Here is a 19,805-nt window from a genome sequence, read left to right as displayed (position 1 = left end):
TTTTTTCAACAAAACTATAGACTTGATTTGATATTGTCACTGCTATGCCGGTTTTTTTATGTCAAACCCAGATTGTGATGACTTTAAAAAAAAAAAAAATCTTTTGAAAATAACTGACAAATTCTAAGAAACATCACAATGGACTAGCTGTGTGATCATCTTTGAGCATCAATTTATGTAGTGTACAAAGGAGCTGAACAATTTCCTACTTGCCTTTGTTTCTTTGCATTTAATTATCTGCTTGTGTGCTGTAGACAACTATTGGTGCAATAGCTTCTGCAGACTTTTTTCCCCTCACTTTTACTGTTCTGCTTTCATTTCCTGTTTGTGTCTATAAGCAGGCTTGTCCTTTGCCTGCATTTTCACTGGGGAGGCTTTCTCTGGAACACCTTAAAGCTGCTGTAGGGAGTGGCACTGATGAGAATTGCAACCTACAAATATTCAGTAATAATGAGTCAGGACAGAAAATGCATGCAGTTTGAAAAAAACTGTTTTCTTCTTATTTTTCCTCAGGTTTCTGAGCCTTTATTAGTTATTGCAGTCTCATTTCCAACTATAAGGCTAGGAAAATATTTTGTATTTGTTTTGGGGTTTTTTTTTTAACATAAAAGTTGAGATTCTCCCAGGAGTGTGATATGAGGAACTGCGTCCCATAGAACTTTTCAGAATATTGCACTACATGTAAGAAAATCAGAAGAGCTGACAATACCTCTGTTAGTGCTGTGTTGTGTTCTTTGCAGCAGATTAATAATTACCATATCATCCTGGTAGGAATTTTCTGTCTAGGTTCTGAAATGGCATTCAGACAATTTTCTCTCAGAACAACCCATCTGTTTCAGTAACGATGCTTGAAACATTGACATTTCTTCCACCAGCATCCTCACTCCAAGAAGATTTATGCAGGAAATTTTTGCCCCAAGCGCATTTTTGACCTGGATAAGAGCAATATGCCAGAGGTGAAAGAACATCAGGCATTCGGGAAACGAATGAATTACAAAGTCTAGTCCCATGCCTATGCAGACAGCAAATCATACAACCCCTTTCATAAAGTGACCAAACTTCACCTTAAGTCATTTGTTTTTCACTTTCCTGTCTTCCTTGGCTTCCATCACAAGGCCGTTGTGGAGCTCACCCATTTTAAATGTTAGTGACCTTATTTTTGTCTTCAGCTGGCTGTATCATGATCAGGTCATACTCATTTGTCTTTTGTGCCTATTTGTTCATTAGCTTCAATACCTCTTTCGCTTCTGTGCTGCATCCGCTGTGCTGTGTGTTGACAGAGCAGTCACATCTGTCCTGCACTTGTGCTTGGCTGTGCTAATCAGTATGTGCATTTTTGGTTTAGCTGATGGTGGAAGGCTCTTTTTCATCATCGTTCTGTTCCCTACATATGTACCAATTTATTTTCAGCTTTCTTTACATACATGTACAAAAATTATATGTGCTCTTTGTTCTCGATGGAGGAATTAAGTATTCCAGGCTCCTTCTGCAGTGGCATTATTACTCATTATGAAGGCCACTAAAATTTTTACTGTTCCCTTCAATGCTTTGAAATCTGAAAATTGGTCTGATACAGTAGGGATAACCTCAAGATAGATATATACATTAAATAATGTGGTAGGAGGAAACAAGATCAGAAGCTTTTGAAACAGTGAAGTGCAATTTGATGTGCTCTACCATAAGACGGCCAGCAGATCAAGACAGTCAAACATGCCAGTGGTGGCAGGAATGAGCAGTGGGTGGGGAGGATTGCTGGCAATGGCATGGCTGTGGATCAACTTTTTTCTGCAAGTAGAATAAAGAGAACAGTAAGATGGCTTTATAAAAGCAAAGTGCAGTCACTGCATTTTAACAGACTGGTTAATTAGTATCTATGACAAAAGGCAACAGGTCAGTGATGGGAACTGTGCCCATCATCTGCAGTCTTCTGGAATGTATGTTAGATCTTCACCAGAAAAAACAGATACCCTACCTTTTGGGAGTGCAATGTTGCACAGCAGTGATTAGCCTATATGACTGCTCTCCTATACTGTTTCATTAGACGCAGCAATCTCCTTCCTGTCCCAGTAGAACGTGAGCAGGAACATAATTGTGCTAAACTTTGGCCCACTGGCAGAGTTGCTGGCTGGCATCTTCCATGTGAGCTAACTCTTTCTGCTAGGGAGAAGGATTGGACCCTTTCTCCTTCCCTCCTCATCTCATTTTTTATTTGCACAGAAGGCACTGAAAACTCAGGCAGTAATTACAGTCTGCTTTTGCTCACCTTCATCATGTTTCCAAATACCATGTAATCTCATCTATTTGGCTCAGTGCTCCCTCAGAGGCCTTGAACACCCCACCTAGCTTTTGGTAGGAGAAACTAGCTGTAATTCAATCTTGCGTCTTTGACAATCACACATGAAAAACAAACGATGATGTTTTAAACTGGTTTTAAACTAACATCATTCTATGCTGTCTAGAAGTCAGCTTTTCACCTTTGCATAATTGTGCTTTGGTATTAGAGGGTTCGGTGAACAATGATGAATTTTGCATGTAGTCTTATATGCTGCATCATGAGGCAGGTCAGGACAAAGTTTCTGCCTTGGCTGAACTTTATAGCTTTTTTTTTTTTTAACCCCAAAAGGAAGCCAACCTTTAAACCAAGCTTCTTGTTATTTTTGTGTGTGCAAGTATATTTTTTGTCTGAAATGTTTGGAGAATCAGTAGGAAAGTCTGAGGATTTTGTTAGAGGAGGCAAACAGAATTATTTTTGTCTTTAATATTTACAGTTTATCTCAAAACTTTCCAGTCCCTGTAATGATTATTTGTATTATATAGGTAAGCTGTTCAGGACACTGTTGGACTTCATGCATGTCAGAATGTAGTCAATTAGCAGGAGGGACTGAACTGATATTAAATCAGTCTTTGATTTTGTGCCTTGGTGGTGCATAAGCCCAAGATATTAATGTCTGCAGAAAGGTTAAACTTTACGTATCTTCCTGTTTATCACAAAGGTACAGGGTACAAACAGAAAGCAATCTTGGCAGGCAACAGGCTTGCAAAATCCGTGTGCTGCTTATCTACAGTTGTGTTTGTACTGAAATTTGATTACCATATATGAAGGTAAATACTTAAGAAGCACAAGGAGTCTGAAAGGTAGCTCTTGATTCCTAACTACAGCAGACTGTAGCTTGGGTACTTGGTCACCTCCTAGCAATATCAGCCCAGTAGGAAAATGGTTTTAAAAGAGATAGACCTGTGCCAAGCTTCAAAAGATCATCTATTTAATTTTCCCTCTTAAAAGTAAGCACAGCTGTGGCTAACCCATGCTTAATAGATGTAAGCTTGTTCTTAAAAATAATACAATAAAATCAGAAACCAATGTAGTTGGTGCAAGTTCTGTAACCCATGTCCGGGCAATAGATTTCAATGTGTAATAATCCCAAGCATAAGAAACCTTTTAATAATGTTTCCTTTGCTACATTTTAGGCCCAGGGCTACTACTTCTATTTACCAGGGATATGGAGATAGTACCTTTCTCTTTTGCAGCAGCCTTGTAATATTTAATGGCTTATCATGTCCTCTTTCAATTTTCTGTTCTCTAGACTAAGTAAATTAATTTCTTTCTAGCTTTCCTCAGAGGTCATGTTTTCTCTAGACCTCTTTTTCACAGCTCTCCTACGGCCTTTTTCCAGTTTGTTCATGTTTTTTCCGTGACGCCCAGAACTGGGCATGGTCCTTGAGCTGATGCTTTCTGATCCTGAATAAAGTTGAATACTTAACGGGTTTTACAGCTGTGATAGTTACATTTTTCAGTCATGATAGGATGTTTATCTTTTCTGCACTAGTATGACAATGTTCTGTGTATGAACCACAGCACAGAGTATGGAGGCCCTTTAAGATATGTTAGAGCAGCTGGTCCAGCTCTAGAGCAGTGAGCAGGCAATGGGAAAATGCCCTGCACTGATGAATTTAAACAACCTAGTAGGTGATGGAGCGCAAAGAGGGCGAGAAGGCTGTTGATGTGCCAGAGTGCCTCAAAGGTACAGAGCAGTCACTCCCAGGGAAGGAGGCTGGGATAACTGCTATATGGCCTGTGGGTGGGTAGAGGGGTTTTTGTTCAGTGGACTTTACCTGCCCATTCGTTTTCTTTGCTTATGCAATAAAGCCTGTTCAAAGACATTTCTTTGGAGTGGTTGTGACATTTACTGCCCCTTCCTGTCAGAAGGAAGGAACATGGTTTACACCTCATGGTCCTTATTGCAGAGCTACGAAGGAACAAGTGATTACACCAGCTCAATAATGGACAAAACCCAAATGATAGACTTATTAGGAAAGGGCAGAGAACAAAGCAAAGTAGTATCGTACCTCTGCATAATTTGGTGGCATCTGTATAGAGAATGGCCAAGTAGTTGAGGACTTTTCAGCCTGAAAGGGACAATTGTAGGTACGAATAGAATGGGAGAAGATGGAATAGGGATCAGTGGCTCAGTATCTCTTCCAAAAGAAGAACTAGGGGTGTCAAATGGCAGTGGTAGGGTGCACTGACCATCCATTCTTCAGTGCTAAGCTGTCTTTACTATATTGTCCGATTTCATTTTAGATCATTTCTGCAGTTTGCTAAGACCAACCTAATTTTTTGTCGTAATCTCTACTGTTAAAGATTTTCTTCTTGCAGCTGTCCATTTTTTGGCTCATTTGTTTGCTGATTTAGGAAAAAAGGTATGTTGTAGGATGGGGTTAATCCTTATTAGTACGGTTTCTTAAATTTTTCAGCTGCTTGAGGAATCCTTGAGCTGTTTGGATTTTTGACAGAGGATTAATGTCAATAAGAAATGTGAAATCAGGACGTCGCAAACCTCCTCATTCCCTGTGCTATCACACCATGCTGCTCCCCAGAGAAGGGAGGCAAGGGAGACCACATACATCTGGGTCTCACTAGGGAAAAAGGAAAAGGTTAGTTTAGATTTTCTCTCCATACTTTTATAAATGCCTCCATCAGAGCTAATTATTCAATGTTAGAGTGCTCTGGTTTGTATTTTGGGCATTTTATTTATACAACTGGTAGATTTTGTGCCTTCTGTCTAACCATGGATGGTTTTGAGCATAAGCAAACAAAAGGTAGAAGTCATGTTGGAACAAGTAAGTAATTCTTTTCCATGGTTGGTTTTTCTTTAAAAAAAAAGTTGTGCATGCCCTTTTACAAATGCAATGTGCAGGTTATGTACAACATTAGGTTCTAGCACCATTTGGTTTTTTGCCTTCAGCTTCCAGTTTTCCTTCACTGCTGATTCTCCCTACCTAAAGAAACAGAAGAGCAGGGTGGCTTAAAGGAGGAGGGGAAAAAAAAAGGAAGGAAATATCTGAGAAATAAGCCCACAGTGGAGCTTAGGGGCTGCCAATGTGCCTTTCCTTAGTGTCATGGTTTCTAGAAACGTGGTGCCATCTTCTCCTCTACTCTTTCAGGGACTTGGCCTTGGCTTCCTCCATCCTTGTTAAAGCCAAAGACTGTAAACTGGTTTGTTTATTTTACTTTCTCTCTAGTCTAGCTTATTTTCTTCTACATATTTATGTATTAATTGCCTTGAAAACAGCAGGTAGGAGTAGGGAGCAGATTTTAGTCATGATTAAATGTCTGAAATTGTTCAATAGCTACCTTTAATAGCAATGGTGCTAGTCTAAGATTTGCAACATACTTTGGGAAGTTAGTGCTGCTGATGTTGAATACCTCAGCACACATCAAAAAGGAGTAGCTGTGATCTGTGTATCAAGGACAGAATGGAAATGCTTGGAAAACTTGGCTGGGAAGCTTCTGGCAGGCTAGTTCAGCCTTCCAGGTAGAAATGCTTTGGGGTCACAACTCTTCTTACTTGTCAGGGAGAAAATAACTGGAAATGTAATTTTTTGTTGCGTAAGCCAGAATCCCCTAGGCACAAATATATATCATACTTTCTGGTATATATACATTCCTGTTAAAGAATAGTTTTCTGGCAGTACACTTCCTTTCGCTGTGTGCAGTGACAAATTGTGTTAGAGATTTTACTAATGTCTTTGCATGAGGAATGCAAACTTGAGAGCTGGGAGAGATTTGGACTGTACCTTGTAACCATATCCAGCATTTAGTCTATTTAGATGTCATTTGCTGTTTTATCAGGGTATGCCATTCAAACTAGAGATTTTAGATGCTTGGCATTTCTCTCCCAAATCATGAAGGTCATAAGTGTGTGCAACAAATACCCAAATTTCTCATCTTTTCATGGCTGTCATATGCTATGAGGTTGCATTATGTCTGTTCTGGAATTTGGGGTGGGGTAGAGAGGAACTGCTTAAAATTTAAATCTGAAAAATCAAAACTCTCCCTTTATGTACTGTTTGCCCACAGACCACAAGCCTATTTCAGTTCTGGAGCTGTGGTTGTTGAAGCTAACCTGCCTTTAGGTAGCCGTGACAGATGAGTAAAATGCAGCATCCCACATATAAGCTGCTCAGTAGATACAAAATTTAATGTAATTCAGAAACATTTACTTTTTCTGTTTGTCAAACTCCCACGCATTCCTTGGAATGTATTTTAGGTGCTCTGCAGAGAGCATTCCCATGGCCCGTTTGAGGCATATCCTGATATTTCCTGAAGGGTCCCAGAATACGCCAGACATGCTTCAGAGCCGAGACAGAACAGCCATGCTCCCGGAGAGGTCTGGCAGACAGCGTTTCCCTGTCACTGCTGGACATCGATTCTGGCCTGCTCTGATTTATTGAAATGGCAAAGTGCTTTTCATAGATCATGAGCTTACAGCATTCATGATTTCTTAATATTTCCAAAATGGAATTACCTTCAAGATTTATGGGAGCTAAATATCCGCTAATTTGCTCCTTTTTCCCCCATATGGATACAATATTTCCCTCCAAACTGTTCCTTCCCTCTTAAATGAAGCAAAAGTATGAATTAAAAGTCAGTTTCCCTAGCTCTGTGTACAGTAGTGTTAAATATTACCAAATAATAGTAGGTGGTCTAAGGCTATTGTGTTCTTTGCTAGAAAAATCCCTAAGTTTATTTGTAGCAAATAAAATAAAAAGGCCAGTGGTCACTTCACCGTTCTCTTTGGGTATCACTTTGGTCCCCTGGTCGTCCGTCACATGGAGAAGGGACACCACAGAGCATCACATCAATCCTGCTAGTGCTCCAGCTGATTCTGGGGACTCCCCTCGGGGCCCGGGTAGTCCCAGGAGGATCTGACCTTCCTTTCGGTTTTACCAGGCACCTTGTAAGGGAGAATCTGCATTAGGGAGAGACACTCCGTACTCCATGTTAGACTGCTGTAAGCTGTCTTTTCCTGGTGTATGACTTGCAAATAGGCCAGTTAATTGCATCCTATAAATAATACCAACTTCTGAGTTAGGCTGACCTTACAGCCTGTACCTTCTTTCTCATGCAGTGCTCTTGAATAGGCGAACTAAACTGGCTAAGTTTTTTATTTACACTGCACTACTTTGTAGCATTGTTGTAAGGGAATCCTCTTGATTCTTGAAAGGGGAATAAAACTTCCTCATATATATCTTTTCCGAAGCATCCAAGTTTTTCCTGAAGATTGCACATCACAGCAGCAACCAGAGTTGCTCAGTGACCAAACAAACCAGCCCAAAGGTGCTGGTCCCTCTCAGGCAATGCAGTCAATGCAATTCTCCACTTGGGCTGCTGCTTGGAGAGAATGGGAACCATTCTGTGAGACCTGGCTTCTGCTGTTAGTTCAAGTGGTAGCTGTAGAGGAGCTGTGAACATCTGTGCCAACAGCCAGTCAGGTTATAGAAGCTCTTGCATTGTATGAGAATCCTGCAGAGATTCCTCCTGTTGATGTTGGAAGGAGGTGGAGATAACTCCTTGGAGACCTACTAGAGTAACATAATACTTACATTTCAGTGCACCAAGGTGCTTGAAAAAACATTGAACTAATTTGCCAGATATTTTAGGATATTTTTAGAGTATTATTGTATCCTGTTCTCTCTTTTTTTTTTTTTTTAATAGGCCTGTGGTTTTTTGTTTTTCACTTAAGATCTTCAGAAGCTCTAATATATCTAACACATCTTCCCCACCTTTTTCCAGAAAAGTTATATAGATCCTTCCGTATCCTCAGCTCTGGAAAAACATTCCTTTCCTTCTAGATCAGCCATGTAATCTGTGCATCCTGCTTTTATGGTTATAGATGATCTTATTAAAGATATGCATGGGTGGATGTGAAGCAGTATGCATGGGTGAGTTTGAGTCTTCTTGTTTTCTTAAATATTCTTGGTCTCCCCCCTTCCCGGGTATTTCTGCAACCTCCAATTTACTAGACATCTGTGATAGGACTGTACTTTGAGCAGTTTATAATACAGAATTCATTCCATCCTTTCCTCACTCTGGTGCTGTCATTGTTGCTCAGTACCTGGCTGTGGTGCAGTGTAGATGAGTTTACCTTAAATCAGGTAGTTCCAGTCCAAAAGTTATCTGATTGCAGTAGCATGGAGTTGCATGCTGAACACAAAAACAGCTTGAAGAGAGGGTTAAGCTGGTGCGTTACATCTATCCCCGCTACCAGTACCTAGGTTAGCCAGGCTGTATGTGTTTCAGAGGCGTGTACATTGCACTTGCATTATGGCTGTAGTGGAGATGTACTCTCTGACTCTGAATGTGCAGTATCTTCCTTTCTTCATTTCTATAGCGTAGTGTGATTGATTTTGATCCAGAATTTCTCTGCTACTGTTTTGATATGATTGAATGAACAGATTTCTAATAGTATTAGCGTATTTTCTAGCAGTGATCCTGATATACTCAGAAATGGTCCCATATGAAAGTTAATATTTCTGTAGTTTCTTTTGCTAATTGTTTCCTTCTATCTGGCCACTGTAGTAATTGTTTCTAGAAGAGACAAATTTTTAGTAGCTGCTGTGTTTGTCTGTTGAGGGTGTAATTAGGATAATGTGTTCCCATAATGACACAGTTAAGAAGGACTAGTTCTCTCTTTTATAAGTGATTTTGGATAGATCACAACTGTTTGGTTTGGCAAGGACCTCTCTTGAATCATTTATATGTTAATGAATGCAGAAGAAAACACCTACATCTGTACTGAATTTCCATTCTCTGTAAACTAAGTTGTGCTTCGTGATCTGCTGAACTGTTTTCTTTCTTGCCTGTGTTACGATAGCTGCTGTGTATGAGCATAGAAGTGAGGCAGAAGCAGCCATGAGAGCAGATAACCCCAGCCTTGCTCTGCACACACATTTGCCCAGTGCATTCACACCTGCACAGAGCAGCACACATGTATGTAATGAACAATATAAAGGCAACTCTGTACCCCTTCCTCACACACTCACATAGACAACACATAAATTGGCTTGTGTTTACAAAGCTGGAAGTAAAACTGCCTAAACTCTGGTTGCAATTTACAATTTATTGTAGCTAAATCCGTACCAAAACAATAGTGGGGAAGTTCTAAATTGTTGAGTGGAAGTGATTGCCAGGCTTGTGACTTGATTGATTTGGGTGTACTCATGGCACAAATTCTGGCAGAATTGTTCCATTGCAGGTGCCTTTGGGTAAAAATAAAAATCTTCCATGTTACTGTATTGCCAGTGAGAATGTAGAATCAGCACTCAGGGATGGTTTCTCTCAACCTCCCTACAAAAATTTATCCTTCCTTCTTCAGGAGTTAATTTCTCTCTCATTTTGGTTTTCTCAGGTTCTCGAAGCCGGCACCAATGTTCTTGGATGATTCCTTCAGGAAATGGGCACGTATCAGGGACTTTGTACCCCCCTTTGGAATTAAAGGACAAGGTATGAGAAAACTGTGCAGCTGTTGGAAAAGAAGGTGGTTCTGCAGATGCTTGCCCCATATTGTTCTTCCATTTTGGAAGCTCAGATGGTTCCTTGGGCTTAGCTTTTTTCCTCTGTTCAAGAGAAATATTGTACATGTAGCTCTCAGAAAGCAAGAAGGATTTTCACAGCTGGAACATGGACCTCAGAGGCTGGTCTTAGGGAGGATGGTTTAGTACATGGGGAGAGTCAGTGCAACAATGGCAATTTAGACCTACCACCACATTCTGGAAGAAGCATTTTGACACTGACTGCCGTGGCATCTTGTTGCATCTTTGCTGACAGCAGCAGAGAGTCCAAACTGATGTAAAGTACCTTTAAGTCAGTAATTCTCTAGCAAACAGGAAAGACTCCTCTTTCTGAGTTTTGGAGCCTTGCGGTTGACCACTGATACAAATCTTGATTTTCTTCTCATAACATTTGGTCATATAATTATTTTATAGTTATTCGACTTGTCAACTTGTATAACAAGTAGGAAAAACCTATTCAGATGCTTTGGTGATGGTTTGTAATATGCCCTGTCCTCCAGCGGGAGCATGGCAGCAGGGACTGTGTCTCAGGTGTGCTGTGGGAGAGAGCAGGAGTGGTGCTGGTGGTGATGAGATGGGAGCCAGTAGTCCACCCAGCAGATGATCTATTTTGTGGGTGACACAACTCATAGCTATCCGATGTGTGCTACCAAAGGCATCTCTAGGTGGTGAAGCAGAAGGCTTATGCTCACCACGGTGGTTTACTTGCAGACTTCCTCAAGTCTGATGTGTTTATTAAGAAGTGTTTGTGGCATTGCATCAACTACCAAGATTTTTTTTTTTTCCATTGACAAACTCAAGATTACAGATGGCCCCCCCAGTAATTGAAATACCTGGTGGAGAAAGGACTGCAGCCACAATAGGCTTGGGTCTGTCTCTCTCCCTGGAAGCAGGTGGTAGTTGTCAGAACAATCCCTGATCAAATCAAAGGCTCTACTGACAAATTTCTTTTGGTTTGCATCAGTTCCCTTCTTTGTTTTGTATATGTCCATTCCTTGTCCAGTCAGTCTTTTGCAGCTCAATAGGCAACTAATTACTGTCCTCTAAATCAGCCAGCAGAGTTTGCAGCAAAGAAATAACAGTGGCAGCACAAGTGGAAGGCTGCGTTGACCACAGAAGGGCTTGTCCCCTTCTAACAGGCACACAAGGTGTACAAAACTAGGGCAAGCTGCCTGACCAACATGGAGGTGGGATTTTCAGATTACACATGATGTCAGCTAGACCTAATAAAAATCATTCCGTTAAACTGAATCCAAAAGGAGAAATTCACCAAAAGGGGATGACGGAATGGCTCTGGCAGCCTTCTCCCTGGGTTTGTTGCCAGCTTGTATCACCACTGCAATGTTATGTAAATCTGGTGTTTTATATTGGATTTCCTCAGTTAAAAAGAGAAATGAGAAATTGCCATTATTTAAATGACTGAGCTGAAGCCATGGGACGGAAACCGTTGAATGGGTTATTTTTTTAATGCCCTCCTGGGACTGAATTTTGTGCCAAGTTTTAGTCTGGAGCAAGTTCTGTGTGTGGGAGGGTTGAATTATAAATCTCTGTAGCCCAGGATTTCTAATGGCTGTGCTGACAGGCTGTGAGTCCTAGCGATGCGAATGGCGCCCTTTCATGTTACACATCACTTGGAATTCTTGCATCAGTCTTTTCTGCTGTCCCACGAGATGCATTCTAGCTCAGCTGAGTGATTGGATGATGGGATCAGCACCTCATTAGAGCTTTCAGTCAGGGCAATCTAATGATATCCAAACAACTGACCCAGGCAGGCAGTGTGGAGCTCAGTCATGTGCTGGTGTGAGATGAAGACTATCAGAGCTGGGATGTGCATGGGAAAAAGAGTAGTTGTGGTGGCTGAGAAAGTATAGGGATGTGCCTGTGTTGAAACAGATGAGCAGAAGTTTTCCTCTGTGCGTTAGGAAGCCCTGTGACACCATCAGCTGGGATTTCTGACGTGCATCACACTGGGAAAGGCGGTCAGTGTTTACAGGCACTGACTGTAGCTGGATTGGTAATGGGAAGATTTTGCTGAGAACTTTGGTTAACATCACCCAGCTTTGCAAGTCAGTGTGATCTAGTCCAAGTGCAAAATGGCTTTTTTTGTGTGTGTGAAATACAGCTACAGGATGAGCTAATTTTCAGTAATTCTGCATGTTCCAAGAAACTTCTAGAAACTAATCTGTGGTAGCTTGAAAGTACTAAAGTTACGAAATCAAGAGATTCTTAGCAGCTTGGAGGCTAATCTACCATTTCTGCCTTCTCTTGTTAAAGTTTCTCTCTATTCTTCAGACTTTTAGCTAAGTTTTTCTTTGCTTTGTCTCTGAAAAAAACTGAAAGAAGTCCTTTTTCATCCATCACTTGGTGTATACTGGTCCAAGAAAGAAAAATTCCGAGATTGCAAGAGAGAGTCTTGCAATCTTCAGGGGAAAGCAGCTTTTGAAGAGCATTGTCTACTAAACTGCACTAATATGAAGTAACATGTCTGTATAAATTACATGTGAAAGAGCAGAAATGGCTCAGAAATTTTAAGGGCAGGACTACCGCTTTAAAGGCGATCATATCAAGGAGAAGGCAGTATGCTGATCATTTTGACAGAGTTCATCAGGGATCTTAATTTTTCTCAAAAAGAGTCTGGTTGTAAAGACAGTTCTTCCATCTCCAGGTGCTAAAAAGTACTCAGCATAACATAGAAAGCTTAACAGCGTTTCTTCATGAAAGTACTTGCTTCTTTTCTCTATTGGTCATTTTCTGATTTGGCCATTAGCCTATGCACCGGAGTTTTATGACTCTCTCCAAGAGCATTTGTGTGTAGAAGCCCTCAAAGTGAATATTGTTCTGAACATGAAAGTTTTTAGACTTACCCCCAGATTATGCTGGTTCTGAAATGAACTGTTGCAAAAGGAATAATGCACATCTCATGTCAGATTGGAAACTGCTGTTATTGCTAGTCAACCACCTTGGTGATGACTTGTCTGCTAAATGAAAGAAGCACAGGAATAAGCAGGTGGTGACCCTACTGCTTTATGAACAGGACTTTCTGAGTTGAGGGACACAGTAGGAAGTCATGTGCAAACTCTTTTTGAACAGCTGTCTCTGAGTGTGTTCTACAAGGTATTAGAAACAGATGAAGAGGATTTTATGAGGAGCAGTTGTACCTTTTTCTTAAACTGTCTTAAATAGGCAGAGAGTTTTAGTACACGTTTTACTTGTTGACTCTGCCTCTGTTCACCAAAGATCTGGACCAAGGATTGATTCTAATTCCTTGATCCCAATCCCCAGTGACCTGAGACAAAACCAGAGCTGAGAACTGTCAGGAGTGTTGGAGCTGATACAGCAGATTGAAGGTGTCGTTGCATTCATTACAGATGTCTGTAGCCCTTTGTGGGAATTCTTGCTTTCTCTGTCTGTAGAGAATAGGGAAAGTAATAGATATATTTCTGAAGAGGCATGAGTATATTAGGTTTTGACACCACAAAGGGTCACTACAAGTATCTGGTTTGGCCTTCTGTGTAACAATGGCTCTAGGTTTCACCCAGTGACTTCTGCAGCTGGCCATGAATGTATGAGGTTCTTTCAGAATCTGAATCAAGATTTTTCTAAATTATGAAGAATTGACCGTGTTGTCAAGAGGCTGGTGTCATATTTGACTGCACTTTTAAAAAAAGAGACTGTTACTGCCAGGTTGATCTTGTCTCCCACTGTATGACTTGACAGAATCTAGAAATGGGATGTGTGACTGTGAGCACTTAGAAATGATGACTCCATCTCTATTAATAAATAAAATGGTTGTCCTCTGGTCCTGAAGGCAGTTGAGCTCTTGGTTCAAACAGGTTCAGTTGAGCTCTTGGTTCAAACAGGTTAACTCCCTGCCTGCCCACCCCCCCCACCCACCCCCCACCCCCAAAGAGGGTGGCTATATTCAGGCTTCCTACCAAGAAAGGTCACTGTCCTGTATTAACCTGTGACCCTATGAATGCATGAGAATTATAGAGGAAGATATTTGTTGGCCCTGGTGAAAACCACTGGGGACTGTGCTAACACTTCAATAGTATGGACTCGTGCAGGACAGTGTGGGCCTGTGCCCTGCTGATGATTTGTTTATTAGCATGTGTATAGCCAAAGAGAGGGATGTCATTCAGGAACACAATGAAATTAGTCAACTTTAGGAGTTGTTGAGAAGATCAAACTGTAGCAAGAAGTTGAAACTCTAAAAGCTACAAATGTCAAGATGTCCTGTGGGGGGACAGCTCAGGCTGCCGAGCACCCTCCTGTGTGCCAGGCTATTGTTTCAGCATTAACTGGGATGTTGGAGTGCCTCCCACGTTCCACCATTTGTGAGGGTCTAATTTGCTTGTAGGAATTCTTCTTTCCCAGCACCCGCCAAGCCTGCTCTTGAAGCTTTTTCAGTGAAGAGCAAAGTGACTGCAGCAATCTCAGGCTCTTAAATGAGTTACATGGAGGGGGTTTTTTTAATTGAAATTGAAATTTCTTCTTTTGTATTTGTACCCTTTTCTAGCAGTGCTTTTATCAGTGTTAACTTATGGAGGTATGAATATGCACATGCTGTCCATATTGTTGCAGAGATCCTCTACCATGTGCACTGCTTTCAGGGTTAAATTTGTCAATGAAAAAGCAATGGAAAAACTGTTTATAGTGTTAGTGAGATTATTAATCCCAGAGGGCCTCCTCCCCAAGTTTACCTCTGTAGCTAAAGCAAAAGGAAAGACTTATTTGGAGAAGGGCAACAAACAAGACTGGAGAAATACCTGACTATTAATAGAATTTCTCAGTACATGTGGCTTAAAGAATATAAAAGGCTTTCATAAGAAAGAGTAGCTAATATCTGGCATCTTCTCTGTGTAATGAGGATGGGAGAGTTGCTGCAGGTTTTTTTGAACTTAAGTGAAAACATAGGGCACAGCATACACTAAAAAACTAAACAGACATGATCCATGTAATATCTCTTCCATGCATTTAGTCAGTAATTGTGTCATTGCTTAGCAGTAATTATAGGTCTTCACTTCTACCTTTGTTCTGCTAGATTGTTTTAAGCAGAGAGGCTGCTTTGTTGGCCCTGAATCAGTTGGTCTTTGAAGGTGATATTTATTTCTTTGGGAGTGACTGTCTTGTCACCATCTTGGAATTTGCCTCCCACTAGGAATCTAGGAAGCAATTTCTCCCCCACTGTGATAAGGGAATATTAAGAACATGTTTGAAGTGCTACAATTTTATCAAATGTAGTATGTACTACTGGCCAGGAGACTTTGTATTTTTGTCTGATACAAGAGGGGCATCTGGAATTGGTGACACATTTGGTGACGAAGAAATCAAGTCTTTGCCCAGAGCACCAGTGCTAATAGATGTATTGTGCAATGGTTAATTGTTCTTGTACTCGGTCTTCTTTTGTGTTAGTGCTTCTGGGAAGAACCATGGTTCAGTGCTGCTTAGCAGTGGTTTCATTAGTCTCATGGGAGAGAGGTCATTCATCTTCAGTGAAAATGTCAAGTTTTCAGGCATGTGAAAGTTGGCATATCAAAATGTTATCGGGAGAAAATCTCTTTCTTTTCATGCTTGTTCTTTTCTTGCATAGCTTTTTCTTCCACATCAACTTTCTTGGCATGAGCAATACTTTATCTCTGAGAAAACATACTCACTTGGACATCACAATTGAAATTTACAGCTGACCCAAAGAAAAAGTATCAGAAAAGTAAGTCTTTTCCAACCTACTCTTCCAGCTCTTCATAGAGGCTGGAGTACCACATGCAGGCACCTTCCCTACATTTGACTGAGTCTGCTTGATAATGAGGTGTCTCTTTTCTGCTTTAATTCTCCAACCTTGTCCTTATTTTGTTAGCTGTACTCTGTTGTACAGATGATTTTCCTACTGTGAGCATTTTTTTGTTGTTCTTGTGTTCTTCCTTTAACAAATAAGCAAGAAGCACAAGCATGTAGGGCCGTTAGTTCTGTTCAGAATAGGTATTAACACAAGATTGTTATTTCTTCTTGAGTTTGAGGCAGATTTCTGAACTAGTTTCCACTCGAATTTTACATTTGACCAAAATTGGTAATAGTTGCCATTATCACACGAGAATATAACTATAAAAATGTTGCTGTTTCCCCAGGGAATCTAGCTGATTTTATAGTCTCAAGAAATTAAATAAGAGGTTTGAAGGGAAAAAAAATTAAAAGTTTCAGAAGAGGTAGAGGATCAGCTTTTCATTACTCAATAAAGCCTCTAAAGGGAAGTTCTGTTGTGAGTTTTGAAGTTAAATCAACTCTCACTCTTGAGCTCTCTTGATGAAAGTACAACCCTCCAGTTCAGTCCCTTATTTCAATCAAAATTGGTGCTTTGCTGTTGAATGTACTTATGGAATAGTCCTTCTCCCAACTCACTGAGAAGGGAAGGGTGCCCCAGGGAGATCTGAAACCCCAAATTTGCAGTTACTTGGGTGACTCCATATTGGAGTTCTTTCCAGAAGTGTAGAAATGCAATTGAGACATGGATATTATTCCTGCCTTTTACCTCCTAGAGGGAAGAGCAGATCTTCTGACTGTTGCGTTTTGAAGTGCCATATCTTAATGCTTCTGTAAGGGTCAGGAGGGTTAGAAAACACGGTAGTAGTTAACTGAGATTTTTGGCCTTGAAGACATTGCCTGGCCGCTTGTGAAGTGGCATCAAAAATCTAGCAACAAAGGGAGGAACAGCTCTCTATAACAATTGTATTTATTTTCCCACTTGTCTTTGGACAGCACATTGTGAATCTTTCAAGGACCATTTTCATTTGGCGTGAATTAGCCTATTTCTACAGGCTTTATTGCTTCCTGTGCATCAGACTTGAGTTTGGATCAAAATGGTTAATGCATAGTTATTGCAAAATGTTGCCCGTTTTTTGGCATAATTGTTTTTTAAATTAATGTTCCAACTTTCCAAGCCCTGGGATTATGTTGGGAACTCAGCTTGTATTCTGAAAAAACAAACTCTTGGTTGTGAAGAAAAGCTTGAAAAAAATCCATAAAGGCTCCAAAACTATGATGTAAATGAAGAGTCCAAATGTTATGTATTTTATTTATATCTTGCTATAAAAAAAGGCCTTAAGGGCTTTCTGGAACTTACATTTAATGCATGCTAGGTTTTCCTAAAATTGTTAGGGAGGTACCATGCATCTTCAGTCTTTCCTTTTGTTTTGTTTTTTTTGTATCTATGGAACACTATATGCCTCTTAATACTATTAAAAATCATCAATGGAAATATTGGGATATTGAAAGTAGTGGCAATTTTAAGTTCTGTCGTTTGTAAGGTGTATCTCAGTTAAACCACCTAAATCTAGTACAGCTAATGACCTCAAGTAACCATTCTCTTGTATTTACACACAAGATGCGATTTGAGGACAGATTTGCAGTTTGTAGTTAACTGTCTTTGAGAGCCAGTTCATGTGTTTTCAATTTGCTTCTAAGTTCTGGAACTGCTGCTTTCTCCTGCACAGACCTCATGAAGTTAGCTGGTCAATAGTAAAAAGAAATGGTGCAGCAAATTTCAGACTCATTTTCATACCTGTTGTACTCACTGGGTACCCACCTTTGCTAAGATACAAATAATATTGTGTATCTACAGCTGGACATGGTGTTTCTGGGAGAGAGCTGGAGGACAGAAAATGTGGTGGGACTTGGGTCCCTGGCCTCATGCTGGGCACCAAGGTGGCAAATCCTTCTGTCAAAGATCGCTCCTTGGCTCCTGTATGGGGCGGTATCTTAAGGGAAAAAATGCTGAAGAAGAAACTTTATACCGAGCTGAATTTTCAGGTAGTGTAAAAAAAAAAAAAAAAAAATTGTATGCACTGAGTTTGTGCTCACAGCTTGTTTGTAAATATTGCGATCCCAGTAACATTGATAATGTTTAGCTTACTCTCCCCACAAAGCTGACACACACCTGGCATTCTGTTATCGTGGGACAGGGACTCATATGCAGAAGAGACTGGCATGCTTCAGGGATGTCTGTCAACCTCACTCTGGTCAGTGTATTCCCAAAAGCTGAAGCTGATGCCCAGTGCCCTGTAGAAGTGCTGACTAGAGGTGTGGTAGCTGGGTGACCAGCTGTGGAGATGGGCACTGACCACAGCTCACAGGGCAAACATGAAGAACTGCAGCCAGTACACTCTTCCGAGACCCTAATGCATGGTATTCAAATACTTACTGCTGGCAAGAAGGGCATGTAGGCTTGCTGATTTTTTGAGGAAGATGGCTGGTATGGGCAACTTGAAAAATTACAGCCTCTTCTCTTGGCCATTTGAGAGTGACGAACAGCCCAATTTGCCTACTTTCAAAGCAGACAGAAGGTAGACCCTGTGAGATGCCCGTAGTAAGCCCTGTGGAGTGGAAAGGTCTCCCATCTTTTTTTAATGATGCAAGCGAGAAGCTTATGCATTAGAAACAACGATGTTAAGTGTTGTTGACATTTACAGTGAAGGTCTCCCCTTCTCCACATAAATAACAGAGAAAAAGGCTAGAATTGAGACTTAGGCTGGTTCTCACTGTGTGGTCACTGCCTGCCTGATTTCTATTTACTTTCAGTTTTTCCAAACGTCTGAAAACTTCAGGGTCAGCCTGAAGTCAAGACATACTTGCATTCAGAGAAATCATGCAATCCTGAGCTGCTTTTGAATCTTCTGATGTTATAAGGCAAAGCTGATAGAATATGTCATGATAACTCAGGATTCTTAGATAAATGTAGTCAACTCCTCCTCTAGATGGGAGGAAATGGTACAGAGGCTTCTTGCTTTGTTTGTATAGTAATAGTGTGTGCATAATGGTTGATAGATGAATCGTTTAAATAATCTCCTGCTCTCCCCAATAATCTAAATTCTCCATGACAAGAAAAAAATATACTAAACAAACTATAGCTGCAGAAAACTGCAGTAGATTGCTTGCCCTGGTGACGTGTTCATTATTTAATAATGGGAGAAAGTGAGGGTGAAAACGTAGGATCCTGGTATTCATTTCCATTAATTTATCATTAAAGGATGGTAGCAGACCCATGTGAAGAACATGTAAGCCAGAGGACTATCTGAAGATGAAAGCTTTTGCAGAGGGCTCCTTATCTAGAAGTCAAAGGCCTTATTCTGTTCCTAGTTATGTCACTTACTTGCCTTATGATCTTCAGTAAGTTTGATTCTCTCAGAGTGTAAAGACATTTACTGCTTTCAGACATGAGAACAGGTGGAGAACCTGAGAGGGTGAATTCAGGAATATGCATGTATGTTTACATATGCATGTATCACCTTATAGCCTTTGACTTGAAGGAGCTGTATAAAAGCCACATATTTTTACTGTTGGAATAAGTTCACTTGCCTAATACTTCAACTAGAATTAAACAGCACAAATGTTCCTCCCTGTGTATGTACGCTATGTTCTTATGCCTACCATACGGATGGTTTCCATAAGCAGAACCACTGCATTACAATTTGCTCTTTCTGATGTGAACTATTGGAGCTAACACAAAAAAATGGGCTGCCAGTGAGCTGCTGCTGAGATGTGTGCCACTCTGAGGTCAGGTCACATCTGTAGCCATAAGGTTGATGGCACTGCATTGCCATTTAAACATCAGTGTTTGACTACAGACTGGAGGAAGGATTTAGCGTTGATAACGTCTGCCTTGAATCTCGTGAGGAGGAATAGAAGGAACAGTACGCAGGAAGAGATACTGTTGTTGGGTTTACTCAGCCTTCAAGCAGTTACCAGAACTGTGGCCACTAAATGAGTGTTGGATGATCTGCATGAGATGAGTTTGGTGTTTGAATTCAGTTTCCAGTGGGAAGTTTGTATTTCACAAAACATGCAGCTAATTAGCACCTGCTGGGCTGCCTGTTTGGCAGCTGGGAAGAGGCCAAAGATTAAATGCTTTTCAAAGATGAATTCATCTTTTTAATTTGTATTGGTTAGGGGAGGAGAGT

The 19,805-nt window shown here is 40.6% G+C and overlaps 1 protein-coding gene across 10 annotated transcripts in view; it reads left to right on the top strand.

Annotated features, from left to right (window-relative positions):
- Positions 1-19,805, top strand: part of ST3GAL3 (ST3 beta-galactoside alpha-2,3-sialyltransferase 3) — a 202,714-nt gene that overhangs the window by 116,927 nt on the left and 65,982 nt on the right. For all 10 annotated transcript variants that reach the window (XR_012624126.1, XM_074832220.1, XM_074832228.1 and 7 more), the window contains one exon: positions 9,693-9,787. Coding sequence is in view for 9 of the 10 variants with exons in the window: in XM_074832220.1 (XP_074688321.1) it covers positions 9,693-9,787 (95 nt within the window). In the remaining variant the exon portion in view is untranslated. The remainder of the gene's footprint in view (positions 1-9,692; positions 9,788-19,805) is intronic.

Source organism: Strix aluco, chromosome 8 (assembly GCF_031877795.1).
Source record: "Strix aluco isolate bStrAlu1 chromosome 8, bStrAlu1.hap1, whole genome shotgun sequence".
Lineage (NCBI taxonomy): Eukaryota > Metazoa > Chordata > Aves > Strigiformes > Strigidae > Strix > Strix aluco.
Note: the sequence above shows the minus strand (reverse complement) of the source record. Positions and strands in the feature narration are given on the sequence as shown.